Source organism: Xiphophorus maculatus, chromosome 20 (assembly GCF_002775205.1).
Source record: "Xiphophorus maculatus strain JP 163 A chromosome 20, X_maculatus-5.0-male, whole genome shotgun sequence".
Lineage (NCBI taxonomy): Eukaryota > Metazoa > Chordata > Actinopteri > Cyprinodontiformes > Poeciliidae > Xiphophorus > Xiphophorus maculatus.
The window spans coordinates 27,693,915-27,716,939 of record NC_036462.1 but is presented as its reverse complement, the minus strand read 5'-3'; the positions used below and the strand labels follow the sequence as shown (position 1 = coordinate 27,716,939).

The 23,025-nt window shown below is 48.1% G+C and overlaps 1 protein-coding gene across 5 annotated transcripts in view; it reads right to left on the bottom strand.

The window, feature by feature from the left end:
• Positions 1–717: 717 nt before the first annotated feature.
• Positions 718–23,025, bottom strand: part of LOC102235646 (GATA-binding factor 2-like) — a 33,096-nt gene continuing 10,788 nt past the window's right edge. For 4 of the 5 annotated variants that reach the window (XM_023325162.1, XM_023325164.1, XM_023325163.1 and 1 more), the window contains 3 exons: positions 6,187–6,344; positions 2,692–2,817; positions 718–1,997 (listed from right to left, as the gene is read on the bottom strand). In XM_023325162.1, coding sequence (XP_023180930.1) covers positions 1,701–1,997; positions 2,692–2,817; positions 6,187–6,344 — 581 coding nt within the window. In that variant the 3' untranslated portion in view covers positions 718–1,700. The remainder of the gene's footprint in view (positions 1,998–2,691; positions 2,818–6,186; positions 6,345–23,025) is intronic. The other variant, XM_023325165.1, reaches the window with a different exon arrangement.

The window sequence follows — 23,025 nt, the reverse complement described above, 5'->3', positions numbered from 1 at the left end:
TCAGAGGCTCGTATGACTAACACACACTGCACAAAAGCCTGAACCATCACCATGGTGAGACACGGTGGCAGCCGCCTAATAATGTGGGGATGCTTTTCTTTTGCGGGGACAGGGGAAGTGGTCAGAGTTGATGGGAAGATGGATGGAGCGAAGCACAGGAGACTCTTGGTAGTATGCCTGTTAGATCCTGCAAAGAGCTTGAGACCGGTTCTGATGTTCATTTTTCAGCATTACGACCTTTAACAGCCAAATGATTTATATGAATGTATACTCATAAGTTATAATGGCCTTGTCAAAGTTTAGACCTGAATCCAAATGGGAAATTTACACAATTTAGACAACACATAAGGATTGTTGTTCATAGATGTCTCCATTCAATGTGGCAAAGCTTGTACCATCACAACACAGCATGTATGGACAGACTACAAGTACACACTGCAGTTTTCACTCTTTGTTGTAATATTGGAAATAAATTTATGATTAACCTTCCAGTTCAAAAATGCTTGCTTCATTGTTTTGCTTTTTGCACATACAACCACACCAAATCACTTCCAAAGGGTGTGAATACTTTTGCAAAGCGACCCGACTGAAAATCGCAGCCTCTTTAAAAAACACGTGAAATTCCTTCAATTTTTTATTTTTTTCCTCATCTCTGCTTTTCTCTCCACTCTGCTTTCTAGGACGTACATCTGTAAGAATCATAGAGACATACGTTACTTCAGTATTAAACTTTATTTTCTCTTCTTTGTGAGATGGAAAAATGATAAAAACGTACAGCTCAGGGACTTTTACTCGCCCAAGACAGGTCAGTGTTTTTCTTTACGTAATAACCATGTAATTAAAATCATACGTTTCCATGTGTGTCCGGTGAAAGTTTAAAGAGTGAAAATAAATTATCGTAGCAATAATTATAACATCAAATATAACAACAATAATAGCAATTAAGCATTTATAAACACTCTATTTACTGTGTTGGGGTGTTTTTTTTTTTCTTTTTTCTTTTTCCCATAAAACAGTTATGAAAAACAGGTGAGCTCTGTGGTGCACAATCCAGCATGTGAAGAGAGCACTGGTTGGTTGCTGCCTTTCAGCAGTTCTGCCTGTAAGACAGCTTCCAGCACCAAGGAGTCCGTCTGTGTGGGCGTGTGTGTGTGTGTGTGTGTGTGTGTGGGTGTGTGCGCGCACGTGTAGGAGTGTGTGTGTGCGTGCTTGCGTGTGTGTGTGGTGGCGGCAGTTGTGAACAACAGCGCAGGGATGGACGAGGTGCACGTATCTCGAAGTATGACGGTATGATCATGAGGTGAGAAACAGCGGTTGTTTTCAGGCCCTCTCTGGAGTCTCCTGTTACAGGGTCAGGGAGAGGGGGGTACCAAAGTGACTTAGTAAAAATAAGCACAAAAAATAAAAAAGAATGACAAGCTTCTCCATTCACTCCTGTCAGCCCCACTTGCCCCAGGGGACGGAGGAGGTGGGTGGAACGGACAAACCCCCTCGTCGCATTAGCTCTTCACAGAGTCCGCAAAAAGTTCGCGACGGCCACCCCCTCTCGGCGAGGCCGTGGCCTGACGAGGCCCTCGGTCATTGAGTCCAACTGAAAGCCGCTGCGCTCCGATCAACCGCTGTACAGGACACAAGTCCACCGTTTAGTGTCTATGGAGATGCGGCGGGTCCTGCGTCCCGCGGGGCGGAGAGGGACGACCTCAGTGGGGCTCGGCCCAGACCGGCGACCGATTGGAGTGGTGCGGGTGACCGAATGACGGGTGAATGGGCGTGGGAGTGGGCAGCATGTGTCCCGAGTGGCTGAAGGGCGGAAGGTGACCCATGTGGGTCATGTGGCTGGTGAGGCCGGGCCCTCCAAAGGGCGATGCCTTGTCCTGCATGCACTTGGAGAGCTCATCAAAGCCGTCCCCCGCCCGCTTGTTCCTCTTGGACTTGCTGGACATCTTGCGGTTGCGCGTCTGGATGCCTTCCTTCTTCATGGTCAAGGGTCTGTTGACCTGTTGAGGAGTGGGCACATTAGCTGAAGGCACGCCAAACAAAAGCCGCTCTGACAGTGTGAATGCTACATCATTGTGCTGCAAGGTTGTTTTTTGCCTTCTAACTTCGGCCGAAAATGTCAGCCGGAATCTCTCACTTGCCGCCAATTATCATGTACACGGCGTTTCTGTCATGGCAGTTGCCCTTCATGAATCGTACCAGTGTAAAGTAAACCCCATAAATAATGAGCAGCTGCTTTGCATGTCCACTGGCTGCATTCTGGGGCCAGTCAGGGGCGTTTTATTTTAGCTTTTGTCTAATTGTCTGGGCCAAACAGAACCTTCCCGGTCAATATGAATTCATGGGGACGAGGACAGGCTGGGTGTGAAAGGAGCAGCCTCAGACAAATCCTCATCAGTGTAACCGACGCCGTTACACTGAATGACAGTCCCACCCGGCAGCCTCTCCGGGGAGTAACGCCCCCATTGAAACAACGACGGATTAATAAAAAGAGACGACCGGTGTGGGTTCTGCACGACAGGGTGAGCAGCCTCTGCTTGCACACTCCTAAATCGATACACGCTGTCCGCCCACTTAACCGGTTAAGCACCACCTTCGCCCCCCCAAAACTCCACAATTGGGTGAAAGTCTTTGTGTGTGTGTGTGTGTGTGTGTGTGCGTGTGTGTGTGTGTCCACTCTCTAAGCTTACTTACGTTGTGTAGTTTGAAGTAGAGGCCGCAAGCATTACACACCGGGTCTCCATTCCCGTTGCGCCTCCACAGGGTGGTGGTGGTGGTCTGGCAGTTTGCACAGCAGGTGCCTGCACGTCTGGCAGCAGACTGAGGAGAGCAGACAGAGTGAACGTAAACATTGTAAATAATGCTCCATTATGTCGTTGTGAGCTGGTCGGTTTGGGCGAAACACCCCTGGGCAACATGTGGTTCAGAGTGTCTGTTCTCTAAAGCAGCGGTTCCAACCTGCAAAATAAGAGCAAACTTCTGACCCTATGTGAAAGTATAAATAATATCTCTACACATCACCACTGTAAATATATTTTATTTATCGATATGCATGCACTGCTTCCATCTCTTTTGAAGGTGGTCTTAAACTAATTGTCCCCATTTGCTTTGACTTACGAAGAGGAACCCAGGACCTCACATTTGTTGGTTTGCGACCCCAATTTTAGAAACCTCTGGTGCAAACAGAGGTGAAAAGCACACGTCTAAAAAGATGTCTGGTTAAAAATTAACATCTAAATGTGGTTGGAGGTGATCAAACGGGCTTACCGAAGTCTTTGTTTTGCTAAATTTGGATGGAAGCAACAATGACAATAAAATGTTATGTTTTCAAGATGACCTTTTGTTTTAAATAAAAACAAAGGAGACACAAATCCTTAAATAACAATTACAAAAAATAAAATAAAATAAAATCACGAATGTTCAGTGTTTTGAGGGCATGCTCCAAAAACACCTGTGGTTATCATTTCCCATATAGACACTGCATCAGTTAATCTCTACGATTATTATAATTTATTATTATTATTATTAACTGAGGTTTCTCCCCTTCAAGCCCACTTTTTGTACACACCTCGTCATTTCTTCCTATTTAGTTTTGTTCATTTTACTTTCATATTCATGTACCAATCAAACCATTTTAAGCATTTTTGTTGTTGCATTGATTTTCAGACATTATGAAGCAACACGTGCATAAAAGTCATTTCAATGTAGATGATTTTCTGCAACCTGGAGCACAACCAGTTTCCACTTGTGGCGGTCGCGGCAGCCATTTGTGGGAGCTTTGGGTGCTGATCATTTTTGACACCCCTCGCCATTTCGTACTTCTGCGGTGTTCGTGGTTTCCTATTGACTTTTCGACAACAAGCACAGATTGAAATCGATTTTCTGCAATAAGTCGTCGTTTGCTGCACTGAAATGTAGGAATGTGACCTGAAAAAATATTTATTCCGTCTCCTGGAGTTCCGATTAGTTTGTGAGGTGATTATGTCAGGGGCCCCAAAAAAGATCTAGAATCGCCATTAGCGGAAAATACGATATTATGTCAATTATGAAAATAACATGCAGCTAATTAGATTCATATGTGTGTGACAGTCCGAGCCTTTATCTCCATGATAATAGTGCATAGAGAAGCCAACCTATATGTGGTGGCCACATATACATGGGTACGAAGTGGCTTTTTTTTTTTTTTTTAAGCTATTACATATAAGTTTGGGAGGAGGAAACGGCACCGCACATTCTTACAATAAAGTATAAAAAAATATATTTATATACGTATTGCTCCGTTTATTCGCACACTCTAATTTTTCCAGTGTGTCGCTGCAGGTAATTTGTGCGCTGCATTACGTAACCGGTTATTACCAGTTTGTAATGGAGGACCCGGTCGGGTCCCAGTGCGCGCGCCCTGACGCAGGAAAAGCTGCGCTACAGGTTGTGTAAGCGGAGCCGCTGTCCTCGCCGACAATGCGCTCCCGCATCCACTGCGGATCAATTCTCCACGCATAATGAGAAACATTAAGCGAACACGCACGAACCCCTCCGGTTCTCTCTCTCTCTCGCTCTCTTTTTTTTTTTTTTTAAACGCACGCAGCATTCAGGTTTTTCCCTTTTAAATCAATTTCAGGTGAGTTGGCGGTTCACTAACATCTATGCTCGCTCTTTTTTTAAAAAAAAAAAAAAAAACTCCACAAAATACGCGTTTCTGCTGTTTTTTCTATAAACAAATATAGCGGGGAAAACAACAACAACAACAACAACAACAACAACAACCGCTCATTAACATTTCACCTCACAGAATGACAAACAGGAGGAGGACCATAAATCCGTCTATTTTCCAATGGCCGCCCCTCTCGGCCCGTCTCTTCACACATAAGCGGCTCCTTCAGTGTTGTGATAATCTCTTTTACAGTATATGTCAGCCGCGGCCGCAGAGAATGCTGCGCGCCGGGTGAAGGCGGAAACAGCCGGGAGCCTGACTTCCTTATCTGGCCCGGCCAGATATCCGGATAGGAAACAACTGGATGCCCCTTTGAACACAACTCTGAAAAACACTTGAGCTGAAAATGCAAAACGCTGCACGGCCACATGGGCAGTGGAAAGTGCGGGCTAATGGAGGAGGAACGGCGTGGAGGTGATGGAGGCAGAAGGGGGGAAAAATAAATAAATAGAAAAAGAGCCAATCAGAAGTATCTTCAGAGATCGTCTAATGGCGAGACTAATTACTTGCTAATGTTTATGAGGACATTTTGATCAGGACCGTAGCCTTTGGAATACTTTGAAGCAACATCATTGACCTGCTGATGATATTTTATTAATTTGACCCAACCACAGTGTTCATTGGGAAATGGTTCTCCAGCAGAACATTCGATTCACACCCAACAAGACCACGTTTGGTACCCAATTCTTTTTTTTTTTTTTTTATCTCCTCACTGTCTACTGTAAGGAGCCTGACCATAAAATACTGTCATAAATAACGATCCCCGCCACCAGGAAGTTGGTCAGAGTTATTTTAGTTTGATCAGAGTTTCAAATCGGTCATATTTTAATACAGTCTGGTTACCCAAACGAGAATCAGAACCAAAACAAACAGTGAAACACAAATATTACACTCTGTAAAATGCAAGTAAATTAAAATACACATGAGATTAGAACATTTTCGCAACTATTTAGTGCCAGAATTCATAAACAGATTCAAATACAAGAAAATAAATTAAAATAATCATATGCAATGGTTTGAGTACATGGATTTTAAACTGCTAATTTACAAGTAGGAAAGGATGATGAAGCATGATAGATAGATAGATAGATAGATAGATAGATAGATAGATAGATAGATAGATAGATAGATAGATAGATAGATAGATAGATAGATAGATAGATAGATAGATAGATAGATAGATAGATAGATAGACTCCATCATGGTGTTAACTCAAGCAGCCTGGGCATCAGTATCAGTAACAGTATCAGAAGTACCAGCAATAACGATAGCAGGAACAATGGCAATAGTAGCAGTATTGTAACAGGCCGCGAAGGCGGTTCGTCGGGGGGCGAGAGGGACAAACAATTCCAGGAAGATCATAGGGAAAATATAACTTTCCTGGAATTGTGCTGCCGGCATCTGCTTTGTGCTCATATTTGGGTAGCCGGCTCTCGGAGCACAGCTTCGGGGCGTAGAGCAAGAGTCGAGAGACTCACCAGTCTCCGCTTGGGCTTGATGAGCGGTCGGTTCTGGCCGTTCATCTTGTGGTACAGTCCGCAGGCGTTGCACAGGTAGTGGCCGGTGCCGTCCCGCCGCCACAGAGGGGTGGACGTGGCGCCGCAGTTCACGCACTCTCGGCCCTCTGCATATAGTTCAAGAGGAAGACAAGGGAAAGAAAATTTATATAATTAAAAAGTTCACCTTCTGTCAGAGGCGGCACATGTGGCAGCTGCCCGGCGCTACCGGGCAACCGTCCCGCGCCGGGTGACCCCAGATGGCACTGTAACATGAAGAGAAAATCCGCCTGGAATTGGGGACAATGTCCGCATCGGCGTGCAGGTGTAGCAGAGTAAGCGGTTGTCACACACAAACGGCTCCGTGTAAACCGATCCAGAGGCGGCGAGAGCATGTCCAGAGGTGTCCAACAAGAAGAATGAGACACACCATCAAATTAGGGCTACATTATTTATCAACTCAATGGGAACCCATGAGAGGAAGCATTAGTGCGAGTTGGAGGTATTAAATGTGGCAGACAGTGTTGCAGGGCTTGATGAAAGGCTTTCATGTCACTTGGCTGCTAATAATGACTTTGAGCTGGTTTCAAACCACAAATGCTCATTCTTTGTGGGTAAAAAAAAGAGAGAGAGAGAGAGAGAGAAAAAAAAATCATCTTTTTTAAATCTTCCGTCCATGCCCTCGTCTCTCCCTTACAGGTTTGACTTCAAACAGCCTATTGCTAAACCGACAATTCACTTCAAGAATCCCTATTTTTCCCCAGAGCACCATCTCATTATTCCTGTTATAAAGCCAGCGACACCCAAAGTCCCACCCTTTGCTCTACAATGGAATCTGACCTGAGTACAAAGCTAGGCTCTCCTTTTGAAATGCATCTTTCTTAGACCTCCCTTCTCCTTCCTCTTAGTGCATCTTACGATGCACTAAGTGTTTCACAAGTCCAGCGACCCGACTGAAGAGGCCCTCATTAAAGCTGCAAATATTCATCAACCGTGACTTCTATGTTCTGTTTTATGCAACGCATTGTGTCGAAATAAGAAAAGAAAATGGGAAGGGTGAAGAAGCATCGAGCACAAGAAAGTCAGATGGGGGAAGAGCTCTTGGTTTGAGGTCAGTTCGACAGGAAGCCGCAGGACTGCAAGGTGTTTGTGCTGACAGCTGAAATGTCATTGTGGCATTTTGTACAACAGTCAATCAACATTACGGGCACCGGGCAGAGAGTTTGACAGATAAGAGGCCTTTTTTTTCTTTTTTGAATGCCGTACAGCAGATATGTTTGTGTTACTGACTCGGGCACAGACTGGCCGGCTTGTTTTAAATGTCACACTATAGCATTTCTCCTGCCACAACAGCTCATATTCACTCCGATTATCGGGCGGCCAGCATTTTCCCCAGGTGTAGTTTAGAGAGATGACAGTGCTGATAATTGCACAACTGCATCCGGAACAACTTGTCAACAGTAGAGATGCACCGATCGAGCTTCTCCTTCCTGATGCCTATTGCCAATTTTCTTTGAAATCTGACTTGCCAGTTCTGATGGTTCGATTTTTTTTTTTTCCCAATAAAAATGAAAGATAAAACCTGGTCTGAAGGTTTCTTGATAGAGAAAATACTGCAAGACTGTGTCTGTTTACGTGTCAAAACTCACGTCCCTGGCCTTTATCTGATTTTTATAAAGCTGAAAAAAAAATTTATTAAAATACATAGTTTTTGTTGAGGAGTTTACATACAGAAAATGGTGGCCGTCTTTAGGTTTGATGCACTAAACAAATAGCAAAAAAAAAAAACAATATTTAATGTTTTGATCACTTATTAAAAACAGATGAAGAAAAAAATCGGCCAGTTCCGACCTCTAGCTCATTAGACAGCGCAAAGTGAATGTTGTAGGTTTAGGCTATTATGGACTAAAAACTGTGATTTTTAATACATTTAATTTATTATTTTTTTAAATCTAAATTTCCTTTACTTAACCAGTGAAGGTTATCCTGCAATAGTCAGCCCCGCCCACTCCTCACTACTACCCAGGGCTGCCTACTGACCAGTTCTCTGTCTAACAGGTCCGGAAAATCTCTGAGACCTGGGTATTACCCTAAAAGTACTCTATAAGAGATAATCTATTTAAACTGGTGGCGAAAGTGATTCGTCTAGCTCTAACTACCTCCAATCCAGAAGTTATGACCCTTTACAGTTAAGAAACAATCAGCTGAGTAGCCCTCACAGCTGCATAATTCCAATAACCACTTCTGTTAACGGTAGCCCACTTTCTAATCATAACTTGCACTTGAAACCGGCTAGATTATGTTTAGTGACTTAGATGTAAGTCCCAGGGTCATTATTTATTCTCACCAAAGGAAATTATGAAGCCTCCTATTTACTGGAATCATGTACATTAGTTTTACCTTAATTAAAAGAACTGAACAAAGATTAAATGACTTTACTAATTCCAATGTCCACCAACCTCTTTAGAATTTTATAGTATAAATTTATTAAGCAAGCTTAAGCAGGGATATGCGACATACAAATCAATAATCAATCGTAAATAATTCAAAAACAGTGTAATAAAATTTACATGTACAATCATACTACCCTGTCCTCTTTTCCCTGACTAAAGTCGCAAGTTCTGAGATGGAATTTCAATGAGCAGATTCAACTCATACCCAGACGATGGTGGATCTTTGGCAACAGGAATTTCTAGCATCCTTGGTTGAGGTCTTTGCCTTGTGTGGAAAAACCCTCTTTAGAAAAGAAACAAAGCAGGACGGGTCCGAATCCTTTTGCAAAACCCAGTTCCTCATCCCTGAGGGAGCTTTGTCCTTCCTCCAAGTCTTGTTGCAGAGTTTGTAAGTGCTGGGCTGAGACGAGACCGACGATCGAATGAAGAACCAGGGATGGGGCGATGGAACCCAGTCCTTTCTTGGCGGTGTGAAGTCCGAGCTCCCCCGTGGTTCTGAAGTGCGGTCCGTGGCTCAATCTGCTTCAGCAAGTTGTCTCTCCTTCTGCGCCGTCGGACTGGGAACGGCTGGTTCCTCTTTTCAGCCCCTTTTTATGCATCTCTCCACCATGTGTGTGTATGGGGAGGTTTGGCCTACGTGACTTTCTCCACATCTGCTGTATCTCACGAAAAAATCCTCACATTGCCCAATCTATTTCTGCTGACCATAGTGGAAAGTCCCGTACTTCCCCTTTCTCCGTTGCTTCAGCCAAACTCAACACTCCAACCACCCTGTGCGCTCTGACCATCTGTTCAGAACTGCTTGCGACATTTCCTGTTTCAGGACTGTACTGTATTCCTCTCTTTTTCTATAACCCACTATTATGTATTATAGCTCATTAAACACATTAAATCTGTTGTTAAACCTGTTTGAATTAATTTCAAATGATTACAACTTCACATTATCACAAGTTTGATCCTTAGTTAACAATCAATCACATCTCTTACTTATTATAATTCATCAACCATAATCTTTCCACAGTTAATTCATTACAGAAATCATTACAGATCACATTTCAGATAATACATTTCAGAAGGTTATTATGTGATTACTTGTATTCATTTTACTATTCCTTCATATTCAATTTAATTAGCTTTTAATCAAACTACAAGATTACTTATTTTCTCTCAGGCCTCTATGCACCTTTTCTGCATGCACCCGGAAAGATCTCACACCCTATGCCAGTTTTCTTGACACCCCCTCCATGAGATCGGACGGTGCTTCGCAGAAAACACAGAGTCCAAAGTCAAAGGAGATCAAGTCCATCATCACAAGTGATAGTGAGGATGTCCCGCTCATAGCAGGTAACCGGCGACAATGAAGGTGTCCAGGAATCCACAACCGCATACTCCGACAGATTGGATGGCGGAGAAAGCCAGAGTTCTGCGCCCAAATCGTTGTCAAGTGTAGAGTCACCTGAGACGGAAAGGGTGGAACGTTCCAGCGGAGGCGGCAGAGGCGAAGGCAAGTCCATGCCGAAGTCTGGCAGCGTTGATGGAGTGTTGCAGTAGCCGTCCAACTCTGCCAGCAGATTCTGGAAATCCATATCACTTGGTGATGGAGATGAAGGGGAAAGGATGTCCTCAGTCTGGCATGCTTGGGGAGATGAACTGAGGTTCTCAGTTTGGGTACCTCTCTCGTTAGTCGCACTGCTGGCTTGGCATCCGACGTCGATAAACAAATCCGGAGACACGGGACGTGTAGGCGGAAGATAGTCGCCCACCGCCACAACTCGGCCATCCAACAGATGTAAAGTTGGGAGGCATTGCCGAGTAAGCTGGTGTTCCCACAACTTATGAATTACGGGCAGCCGTAGCCCCGTATACAATGGAGATGCTGGGAAGTCGTCGTCGGCTAGGCCAAATGCAGAGGTCCACACGATTTTGTGCACCCGTTCCAGGGATCTAGATGTGGAATCCGCTATGTAGGGCAAATCCTCCAGCCCTGTGGCGCAGAGAATTGCCGTTACATCATTAAAATGGCTGCTCACGCATTTGTGACACCAGCGGGCGGACGATGCCACCCAAATGAATCCATAGGATTCTGCGGTGATCCCACATCCCACACAGCAGGTTGATGCTTGAATCGGTGCAAAAAGTGAGTTGGGATTTGATGAGTTGGTCGAAGAGTTGTTTTCCATGATGTGAGATGATGGTCGCTCTGGATCAGGTCCTGTCGGCAGCTGCGATGAAGGTTGAATGGGTCGCAGGCACACGGCAGCTCTCTCTTATGCAGAAGTAGGCTCCTCCTTAGGGGGGAGGGGCTGGTAGTTCCTCTTTTTGCAACGACAAAGTGCTTTCAGCCACGCCTCCAAGACGATTTTGCCGATGAGTATTGCTACGGCGACGCCCAGGAGACCTAAGAGATATGGCCATAGAACGCTAAGAGCGTCTAGCAGCCACTGTTCAACAATGTTGAGGCCTTCTTCCACCACATGAGCAATTTCTTCCACAACCTCGGTGGCGACGGCCACCAAAGTTGCTCCCATAGTCTCATACCAGAAACAGTCATGTTTATTAGAGCCTTCTCCACATTGCTGCCAATGCTCCATAGTGGTGGAGCAGGTGAGATTGGAATACAACAGGTTGGGTCCTACCCAGTCAAACCCTGAGTCGATGTTCCCTTCACACAGACTTTTCCGAAAAGCATGTCCTTCGGCGATGGCTATAAGGGGATTTGGAATGAACGGAACGGGTAGTCCAAGAATGCTCTTGCGCTTCTGGAGATGATATCCTAGGATTGCGTCGGTGCATGTCCGTCCACTCACTATGGCCCTCCGCCATGTGCCATTGATTTTCCGCCAAGTAACCTCAGAAGAGTGAGTGTCATACTCATCTGCATAATGTTCCTTGCAGTAGCTTTCCCAACCTCGGACGGTTTGGCAGGGTCTTCTAGCCAAACTGATTGTGCATTCGAGGACCCGTCTTGTTGTGTTTCTACAGGTCATGCGCCAAGGTCTCGGGTTGACATAACTGTCAGGTCTCCAAAAAACTCCAGGCCAAATCATGCGGTCTTTCGAATAAACCGTGGCGATGTACTGGTACTTAACCCAGTAGTTTGTTGATTCCGTGAGGCATGGTGTTACCCAAGCTTCGAACTCATCTTGTTGGAGTCCCCACCACTCGTATTCCCAATTTCGAGTGTAATCTTCATACCAGGCCCGCAAAGCCCACTTAGCAGTAGGTGCTTTGTCAGGATCAGGGCAGTTGTACCTCCAGGTGGAGTGAAGAGCGTTCCCAGTTTGCCAGAGGTCACAACGTGGCGATGAGTGGGTTTTCCTCCAACAGGTGTCATTAAGGCTCTCAAAAATTCTTTTGGCGACACATTTGTCAATTTTTGCAAAGTCGTTTTTAGGAGCTTTCAGAAGGTCATCAGGAGTTGGAAGGGGTTGTGTACGCAAATTGGCAATGTGTAGCTCCTCCAAACCAGTATGAGAGCGAACCGTTCCCTCCGGAAAGTCTCCCATAAAGAACGTCTGGTCTTTGGCTATGTATGTCCATGGGAATGAGTTGTTCAGCCAGGTTTCAACTTCTGTGCGGACTGTGCGTATAGAGTGCCACAAATCTGCCCAGTATTCTTCTATGGCTGTAACTATATAATTCTGTCCTGCACATTGCACAAACTTATTCCAGAGGCAAGGATTTAACCAACTGAAGTGGTGTCTATAACAGTGCTTTTGCTCCTCATCATACATAAACCGTCTAGGTCCTAGCCTGATCAGGAAAGCCGTCATGTTGGTCAAATTGGCTGATGTAGGTGGCATCGTTGTATTGACTGGAAGATTACCTCGGGAGGCATTTCGGAAGGTCCAGTTGCCCGTTGGTGCTGTTGGGATGATGTCATCCTCTCTGCAGTTCAGGTGATAGTCCCCCCAAAACTCCCCTCGTGGGAGCCAGGCTCGACAGCCTGAGGACCTGGGTGGGGCTGGGTAAACTACTTCGGTGTCCCAGTACCCTTGGTTGGGCAGCAGTAGCAACGATCGACAAGCCATGTTGCAATGCCATTCTGGCATGCCTCGGTCCGGGTGAATCCAGTTGCATCTGACGGTCCGTCGTTCTTTGTTTCGCAGAACCCGTATCCAGCAGAGCACTCCAGTTTCGAGGAAGTCATAGTTGTAGATCTCCCAGGTGCGATTCAGAAGGTCGTCCAGAGTGGAGTCGTTCAATCCGAAGGCTCGGCGCTCCACGTACTTTTTCCCGTTGTCTTTGGCGAACAGCCCGGTTCGGTTCTGGACAGATGTGTCGTTGTTCCATGGTACAAAAATAGCCGTAGTGCTTGTATTCCAACAATTGAAGTTAGCGTACTTAGAATGTCCATAGGTGACCCTTGTATGCGTAAGATACCACGGTCCAACTCCGATGAAGTAGAAGATAGTAGCAAGAACAGCAGCAGCAAACAGCAGGGCAAGAAGCGTTAGCAGCCCTTTCAGGCATAGGGTTTTTCTGGTTATCGTAGTCGTTTTCCGTAGCAAGGGTTCGTTAGAGATTTCCGAGTCGTCGTCGGTGTCAGTAGAGCTGTCTGATTCCGATGTAACATCCAGCAACTCCGGGTCTGTAGGTCGGCGCCTCATGCCGATAGCATCCATCCTGGCCAGATTAGTGCTTCTCTGGGATCCGCTGTATCAGGCGCTGTACAGATTTTTCTCAAAGAGTTGAGGTGGCCTTGGTTGGCAGGGTTCTTTCCAACCCGTCTGGTGGCCCTTCTCTGCTGTAGGGCTGTATATATGGGAGAGGGGTAGGGTAAATCAGGCTCCAACCCCCTCCACACCCACTTCCAGTGGAACACCCTCCAGTAGTCCGGCCTAGGGAATGGGCCTGGGGCGGTTCCATTTTTCAGCGCCTGGTCTTGCCAGGATTCGTGTTTGTACCCTATTGGGGCAGGTACTGAGACGTAGGTGTACAATGATTGTCCATGCAGAGTTAGTCTAGTGCGGTACCCCCAGGTTGACGGAGTAAAAATCCTCTGGTGTGGTGGATTGGGGTAGACCCTGTCTATTTCCAATTTCAATGGAAGCCTGGTGTTATTAAATATATAACATTCAGGATTTATTTCCCTCCTTACTATGGTTTTCGCCATACTTGGTGAAGTGGTCCAAATCATCATGTCATTAAGTGAAATTTCACAATACAGTCCTTGCAGTGGTTCAAGATAATGGGGACCCCACCTAATCCGTAGCTCGATCCCCTGTAACCTGAAATACACTGTATTAAAAGTCCATGGTAGAGATCTTGGGCACATAGGGGAGATTGATGCAACATTAACCGTGTTGTCGGATCCTCTTCCTTTCCAAGCGGGCGGTGCGGTAGGGATAAATAAATGTGGCTTCATGGCAGGGGGCGTCGTGTATTCTTCACTTTCCCCCACCTCTTTTACGTTTTGGAAATTGGTGGGTCGGAGATATATGAGAAACTTGAGAAAATAGGCCTCGGTGAGCGGATTGGAAACAGTGAAATCTTCTCTTGGCATATCTAGTAGAATGGAGGTGGTAGGGAGTTTTAAAAACGGGCCTCTGTCTGACAGTCCCGATGAGGCTCCAACCCCCACTTTGAACAATCTAGTCACAAAACACTGTCTCCCCTTTCGCTTTTTGGTTTTTTGCTGACCTGCAGACTCGACGACTCGTTTTCCTCCTTCCGGTGCGTCCATCAGTCTTGGTTTGTCCTTTTCCATGGAAATGCTGAGGCGAGCTTCTGCCAGGCGTGAGTTTTGGATTTCTTCTTGGGAGGCTCCGGCTCCGTACTGGACACGGTGGCGTGAGTCTGCTCGTCTGGTACCACTTTGATGGCTGCTCCGACTGAGTAGATCCCTTTATAGGGGACGGTGATCATGCGCACTGACAGCTGGACATGACAGGAGGTGCTAGGATCAGAGGGCGTACTCGCCCTGTGAGCCACGCCTCCCGGGTGTTGCAAAACTCCATCCCGAAACTGGGATTCCGCTGTCACCCAGTACAGGCAAGACTTCTCTTTTGGTCTCACCGCATTGCTGCCCCATCCTTCCACCTCTGTGGTGTAGTAATACATATCCGAGCTGCGCACCCCATCTTCTCTTGGTACATCCGGCAGATCCACTATGGGTATCGTGCAGTCATTGATGACCTCCAAAATTAGATGTGCCCAGGTGGTTAGTTCCCAGGGGCCTGTCCACCCACCGTTAACGGCTTGCTCTCGGGCGTCATCTGGGAGTGCACTTAGCTCCTCAGCTGATGGTTGGTATGCATGAGGCCGATGTACCCGGAAGACCACAGGAGAGTGGTTGGCATTCAATGGTGGACACGACAGGGATGCTCTAGCAGCGTCATATGGCCAGGCGGCCTGAACAGAATCCCACAGGACATCATGGGGCCCTTCTTCCCTCTTCCACACCCATGGGTCCAGTTCCTCTGGAGTGTTCGGAGGGGCGGAAGGTCCTGGTAATATTATCGGTATGGAGCTCCCATAGTTCGGCTGCACTTGCCCATAGGTTCTGTAATATCGCAGCGAGCTGTAAAATCTTGTCACTTGCCACCCTTCAGCTTCGCCTGTCAGTGTTACCTCTCCACTCTTCAGCTGTTCCTCGCACACAGGGCAGTGGTGTAGCTCATCTCCGTCCCACGTGCAATAACAAGTTCTTGGTTTTTCCTGGAGCCACCCCCATTGGGTTTCCAACTTAAGTCGGGGCAGGTAACCCACTCGGCAGTTCCCACAGACTGTGTTGTTCAATACCGTGACTGGGGAGACGCGAAGGTGTTGTAGCATCTCTGCGGTAGCCTCCTGGTGTCTTGGCTTCTCACGGCCCGGTCCTTCCCAGATAATGGGAAGATGGTGGTCGGCTAAACAAACCGGGCAGCCGCTTTTAGCTTTTCTCCAAACCAGCATCTCTCTGTCCTCCGACAGGACTCCATTTTTGGCCCAATCCAATTTCTTCAGGGCTCGTCCTGCCCAAATCCCTGAAGGGGTTCTTCTAATTACAACCACCCCTTTCACGGTGGCCAGTCCGAGATAGGGTGGAATGGTACATGATTCACTGGCCATTTCACCGGCTTCTGTTTCGCTTTAGTCAGGAACCGGCTTGAGCTGCTCAACTCCTTGGATCCCTTTTCTTTCCAGCAATACTGTGTTCCTATCCAGTACTTTTTTGACGATGTCAGTTGTCTCAAACTTGGGTTTTACTGCTGCATGTACAGGTTGCTCTCTTGCTTTGACCCACACGCGCTGTCCCTCTCGGAATGGCACTCTGGGCGTCAGCTTCTCCTTTTTGTCGCTGGAGCCCCGCCCCACTTCCTTCGTGGTGAACGGCCGTTGGTTGAGTTCCATCGCAGGGGCGGGTCTTTCGGCTCTGCTTCTGTCGTTCAGGGCCTGCCCTATTTCCACCGCTTGGGTGCTCCAACTGTTGGTGTTAGCATTTTTAGCTATCCAGCTTTTCACTAACCCTATGGCTCGTTCCACCACTCCGTTAGCTTGTGGGGTGTAGGGTGGCGAGTAAACTCGCATTACTCCATACTTCTGACACCACTGGTCAACCTGTGAATTACGGAAATGAGTCCCATTGTCCGTGCGCAGCTCTTTCGGGATTCCCAGGGCACTGCATACTTGTTCCAGCATGCCGACAACGCTATTGCCGTTTGCTTTCCTGGCTGCTTTTGTAGTTACAAACCCCGACATGGAATCCACCAGCACTAAGAGGTACTTCTCACCTCTCCTTCCTGTTATCCCCATGGGTCCTGCAACATCCATGCAGACTGAGCCCCAGGGGACTGTGCTTTTGATGGACAACCCATCCATCCGCTGCCCTCGGCGACCTGCGTTGTATTGACCACACACTTCACAGTCCCTTAGCACGCGTTGGACTTGTTTCACTGGGATCCAAAGGTCTTGCTCCTCCAGTTCCTTACGGGTAGGTCGCACGCCTGCATGTCCAAGGGCCTCATGCACGCTCCGCACGACCTCAACCACGTATTCTTCTGGGACCTCCCGTCCTTTGGGAGTTCTGTCCCACTTCTCGGTACCGACAAAGACGATCTTCCTTTGTTGGACATAACAGTCCACTTCATCATTCCCACGCCAATGAGCTCCCTCATGCGTGTGTGCTCTTTGGTGCTGCACTTCTATTTCCAACTGCAGCTTCAGCTCAGCAATCTTTTTCCACAAATCTTTGTGTGCCACTGGCTTGCCCTTTGCTGTCTCGAAACCATTTTCTTCCCAAATGGCCAAGTCCTCTCTGAGAGCCTGAGCGCAGTAGTAACTGTCGGTTACTAACCTGGCACTTTTGATTTTCCTTTTCACCAGCTCCAGCAATCCTTCCAGTACTGCCGTCACTTCTCCGGCTTGAGCACTACCCGGGGCCTTTCCTTTCTGGCGGCATTTCTCTTTGCCGTCCTGCTTCAGAATAAATCCCCAGTATGCCGACTGGTCGGACCCCTTTCTGGATCCATCGGTGTAGATTGTCCATTCCGGTTGTCCTGGCTTCTCAAGTGTTTCTTGTGGTTTTTTCTTACTGGTAGGTTGTGCTGGCCCAATTTCAAGCTCCGGGTCCAGCAAGATGTCCTCCCATCTTCCCCACCGAGTATTGGTTGCTTTAGTACTTTCCACAGTCCCTTTTCTTAGGTACTTGTGAACTTGGCTTTGTGTGATGACTTTAACTGGTTGTCCTTGTGCTAAATCTTTCAGCACACCCCAATAGCGGGCTAACACCGCTAGCTCTTTCTCTTCCTGCGGATATTTCTTTTCAACAGAAGTTAGGGTGTAACTCCACAGGGTAACTAAGCCTCCATTTTCGTTACTCACTTTGATCATGGCATCGTCATTCTCGCAGCTGATCTCTGCCACCAGTCTTTCTGACAAACTCCTTGGTTCCAATCTCACAGCTGCTTGAATGGCCCTTCTCAGTTCCTCTAGGTTCTGTTGATTTGCTGCTGTCCAAACCCAGGGTCTTTTTCCGTCTTTCTCGTCGTCCTCACTTTTCCTCAGGCAGTGGTACAAAGGTTTGGCATATTTCTGATAGTTGGGTACATGGTCTCTGACATAGTTGCACAGTCCCAATATTTTCTGCAAGTCATTTTCTGACTGTGGTGGTTGAATGTTCGTCAGCTTTTCTCTGTACCCATCCGAGAGTCCCAAGTCCGACGTGACTTGGAAACCCAGATAATTCACTTGGAACTGTCCAAATTGACATTTCTTGAGGTTTAGCTTCAAACCTGCTTTGGTGAGATTTTTAACCACTTTTCGTAGCCTCTCTAGGTGTTCTTCTTCTGTGTCATCAGCAATAAAAACATCATCAATGTACACAGTTGCACCCACGTCCCCCAACACTTCCATCACTGCTGACTGGAACACGTTTGGGGAGTTCTTGTACCCCTGGGGTAACCTTTGCCACACATAGCTCTTGCCTTTGTGGGTGAATGCAGTTTTACCTTGCGACTGTCTGGCGAGGCGTAGAGAGAAAAATCCATTGGCTAGATCGATGCATGACTTGAACTTCTTGACTCGAAGAGTTTTCAACGCTCCTTGTGGATTAATTAAACTGGCTCGGTTTGCTATTGTTCTCCGATTCAGGGCCTTGAAGTTGATAACTGGCCTCCAACCCCCTCCAGCCGATTCAGGTTTCTTCACCGCCTGGATGGGGCTGTTGGTGATCGGGTTGAGCTCCTCTCTGATGATCTCTAGGGCGCCCAGCTCCTTCACGATCTTGTCCATCTCCTCGACTGCTCCTGGGTTCAACGGGTACTGCCGAACAGGTGGATGAACCCCACCTTCGATGTGATGAACAAACTTTGGGCCCAAATCTCCACAATCATTTTTGAACCGTGCTACCTGTGCTGTAGCGATGATTTCACGTAGCTTCTCTCTCCCAGCCGGGGAGAAGTCACTCTCTTCAAGTTTCTGTTCTGTCACCGTTGGTATGTCGACCGGTTTGTACCAGTCTCGCTTCTCTGATCCTGTTTGTGTTGGGCCGACTTTCACCAATCTTGCTTTCAAGCTCGTCAGCCTTCGCTCCAGTCGGCGATGTGTGCCTTTCTTTTTACTGAGTTCGTCTAAGTCTTTTACTGTGAGGAGATTGTAGGGACCTTTCACCCACACTACTCCTTTCCAGGTCCCATATGGCATTTCTTCTATTTTTCCATTGGCAAACTGAACCTTTAGGTGTCCTGCTGTTTTTAGGTCTTTGCGGGTCATCGACACCTCCGCTCCGGTGTCCACTAGGTAGGGCACTCCTTCCACTTTAGCATAGATTTCGTCCCCTTCCCAGTAGGCATTTTCTAAAACAACCCGCGACCTGGACGTCATTACTTTGGTGACCCTCCGGCCCCGGCTTTACGGGACTCACGGAGGGCCGTCCTCTCTTCTGGGCTCAATTTCCTATACTCCTCATCTGTCAGGAACTGACCTTTCCCTGGCTGATTTGATGAAGCCGGAGGGTTGGTCGGTTTCCCTTGTGGTCCTGGTGGTTTCTGCTGGAACGGCCGGTTCCGGAAGTTGGGTGGCGGTGCTCCTTGTTGAAACGGTCTGCTCTGGAAGTTGGATGGCGGTGCTCCTTGCTGGAACGGTCTACCCTGGAAGTTGGCTGGTTGTCTGATGTTAACCCTCCCAGGTGGCTTTGCCGGTTGGCTAGCCTCCTTCTTCCTTTTGTCCTCGTAGTACTGTTGTTCCAGGTCGAATCCCTGCACCGCTACATCCATCTGAGCGACCGTCGTGCTTCTCACTGGCAACTTTACGAACACGATCTCCCCTCTGCGTCCTTTTGTCACCTCACGCAGTACTTTCACATATCTCGCAGGGGAAACGGTCTGCTTAAGTGTGTGCCACAGCGGTTCCAACCGGCTTCCCTTGTCCAGCCGTCCTCTGGCTCTCTTCACCTGGGACTCTTCATCATCCATGTCCTCCAACACCAGCCTTTCATAGTTGCTCTGTGCTGAATCTGTTCCAACCATCGGGTCCGCAGTCACGCTGGTCAGCCACAACTTTTTGGCTCCCTCGTGGTTGGTGGTAGACAACACAGTTGGCCAAACATCTTTTAGATACTCCTCATTGTTTTCGTCTGCGTTTTTACTCCTAATTACCAGCCTTAGATTCTTCAACTCGGCGTAAGCATCCTGTCCCGTATTAGCGGCAGGTAGCTGAGCCAACGCCCCTGGTGGCCTCACCGGGATCTGTGGTCCTGGCTCCGAAGACGTCGCCTGGGGTTCCTCTTCATCAGCCGACACTTCGTCCAGCTTCTGTCGAGCCTCCCTGGAGTATTTGAAGGCGGCTTTCTTCAGTCGTCGCAGCATCACATCATACATAATTCCAATGTATGCATTCCTGAAGTTGGTGGTCAGGGAATAGTGTGCTGTCAGAGTGGAGCAGGATGGTGTCATCAGGATGTTAGCCCATTCTCCGATTGTCGCTTCCACCTCGAGCTGCACCCGGTCTCCCAATCTGCTGGCCCATCCTGCCGGGATCTGGTACTCGGTTTGGCCGACTTCTGGTACATACGTACGCCGTCCGTCCTTAGCCTGCACGGGACCCCAGGTCACGTCTCTTGCCAGTCTCTCAGAAGATCCTTCGATGTCAAAGGTTTCTATTTCTTTCTTCTTACCCCGATGCTGTCCTGTTCGGAGTGTCTTATGCTCGGCCGGTAGTTGCTTTGGGTCGGAGAAGACGCTGCCGTGATCGCTCTCCTCTTCTTCTTCTCCAGGATGTTCGATCTCCGGTTGCTCCTCTTCGTCCTCCGAGTCACTGATGTCCTCATACTGCTGTTGTCGAAGAGGTTCTCTCCTGGGGGAGTTCAGCGGTCGAATCTTGGCTGGTTTCATCGGTCCTTCTTCTTTCGGGACCGTCGGCTGCTCATTCTTGACTTTTCCCGCATTGGGTTTTTTCAGTTCACTGTGGCTCTCTTCAAACGAGAACTCCTTAACGTACCTTGCTGCGGAGAACTCTGGTTCAACAGGTGCCTCCTTTATCTTTATCCTGGGTGGCTGCACGGCTTTGGCTTTACCGATCTGGGTGGTGTTTGAAACCTCACTCTGTGGAATTTTTAAGGGATATTTCTTGATTTCTTGCGATGGATGGCTAATGCGGCATTGCTCCTCCATCTCAGCTGCCAATTTCACCCCTTGCTCAGTGCGGAGTCGATGCAGACGGGGGTCAACCACCACCACCACTTCTTTGAACACAAAGAAATGACTGTTGGTCTTGGCTATATTCACCACTCCGTTCTCCGCTATTGATCTGGCGGTGTCCCTTGGCAGATCTGGCGATCTCAGTCCCTGTACACTCACTATCACTCTTCTCATGCATTCGTTGCTGGCCGCCGCTAAGCCCCGCTCGAGTCCATGCCACATCTTCTTCCGATATTCCTCCAAACTCTCTCCTTTTCGGTAGACGTCAATCGGGACTAGGATTACAGCTCCATAAGGGAGACTATAGCCGTTCATCAAGACTACTTCTCCCCTTGTCTTTGGGCTACAGGTGGCTTCTAGCAATTTTGAATCCGCTTGGTAATATTGCCCTGCTTGGTCCTCAAGGCTGCGTCTGAACTTTCGATTGTGGATCTTGTATCTGTCATTGGTGAACACAATCAGTCCGTCACCCTCAAGATCCCATATTCTTCCAATAACCTGATAAATCCGGAGGCCGGTCTGCAGTCTAAAGTTGCTGGCCCCCGGTGGTATTTCGGCTAATTCTCGGGCCATCCTCCAGGTGTCCGATTTCTGAGTCTTCTTCTTAGGGCGACCGGGGTCCCGCTGCTCCTCGTCCGATTCCTCCCTGTCCTCGTCGGAACTGCTGGCCGCTGGGGTCTCCGTAGGTGGTAGTGGATGCCTTCTCTCCGTGCTGTGGGCTCGGGGATGAAACCCGGGCTCCAGACCTCGTCGCAGGGACCAGTCCCTGGCCGCTTGCTCCAACTGCTCCTCAGTGAGGCCGCCGACGAGCGCTTCCTCGGGGTCTTCCTCATTGGCTGGTGCAGGTGGGATGTCCTCGTTCCGCGATGGACCTGGTGGAGCTGAGGGACCTCCATCGCTGTCGTCGCTGCTGTCACCGCCGGCGTTGTCGTCGCTGCCGCCCGTCAGGTCTATCAGATACCTCGGAGGTTGCTTCGTCTGGCGAGTCGGTGTCGTGGTTCTGCTGGGCAGTCGGGACGGAGGCTCAGCCACCTCCGACCCTGCCTCTTCGAGGGCTCGCTCCTTTTCCTTGCCCTCTTTGTAGGTTGAAAGTCTCTGCATGGCCTCAGCGTAGTCTTTGTACTGGTTCACCCCCTTGGCGTTTGGGTCCACCAGGATTCCATCGATGCCCGCCGCCAAGGTAGCTGTTTTTACTACGCGGTCATACTTTTCGGAGGGGCTGTGGACAATTCGTAGCTCACCATCCGCCCATCCTTCAAGGAGGTCAGCGAACCATTCCAGCCATCCTCTAACCTCCGGCTTCTTAGCCACTTTCACTGGGCATCTGACGACCCCCAGTCGGTGGCCGTGTCTAAGCTGGGTGCAGTAGTATATCCGTTTTTGCACTATGATTTCCATTGGGCTCCGAGCAACGTCCTTGCTCATGGTGAAGTGAGAATCAAAGAACATCTTTTTATTTATCTCAGTCCAGGATTCCAATCCATCACCAAGTAATATCAACATTACAGGAAATTGCGATAATGCAGATTTGGAAAGATGGGATTGATGATTCTTCCCATCCCGGCTGATGTTGCTTGCCTCTTGTTCCATTGCTGGCTTTTGTAGGGGCTCCAGTTCCCCTCTTTCTTCTTCTTCACTCATAGTTGTCTTTGTCTTTCGAGTCGCCTATCCCCCAAAGCCTCTCTTTGCGCTTTCGAGTAGGGATGGGTCCAGGCTGTGTTGGCTACTGGCTTCACTGTCTGGATCTGGTCATTCTATCCTCAGTAGAAGCTTTCCCTCACCTGTATGCTATACAGTTACTGCGAGGGTTGTGACTGATGGCCTTGTCAGTCACCACTAACTCTCTTCCCTAAGAGTTAGAAACCCAAGTGAGCTATTCAGAGTCTCGCATCTGTTTTCACTGACTTGGTGTCTTTGGGGCCCGCCTACTCAGTTGTGCGCCGCCCCACGTTGGGCGCCATGAAGGTTATCCTGCAATAGTCAGCCCCGCCCACTCCTCACTACTACCCAGGGCTGCCTACTGACCAGTTCTCTGTCTAACAGGTCCGGAAAATCTCTGAGACCTGGGTATTACCCTAAAAGTACTCTATAAGAGATAATCTATTTAAACTGGTGGCGAAAGTGATTCGTCTAGCTCTAACTACCTCCAATCCAGAAGTTATGACCCTTTACAGTTAAGAAACAATCAGCTGAGTAGCCCTCACAGCTGCATAATTCCAATAACCACTTCTGTTAACGGTAGCCCACTT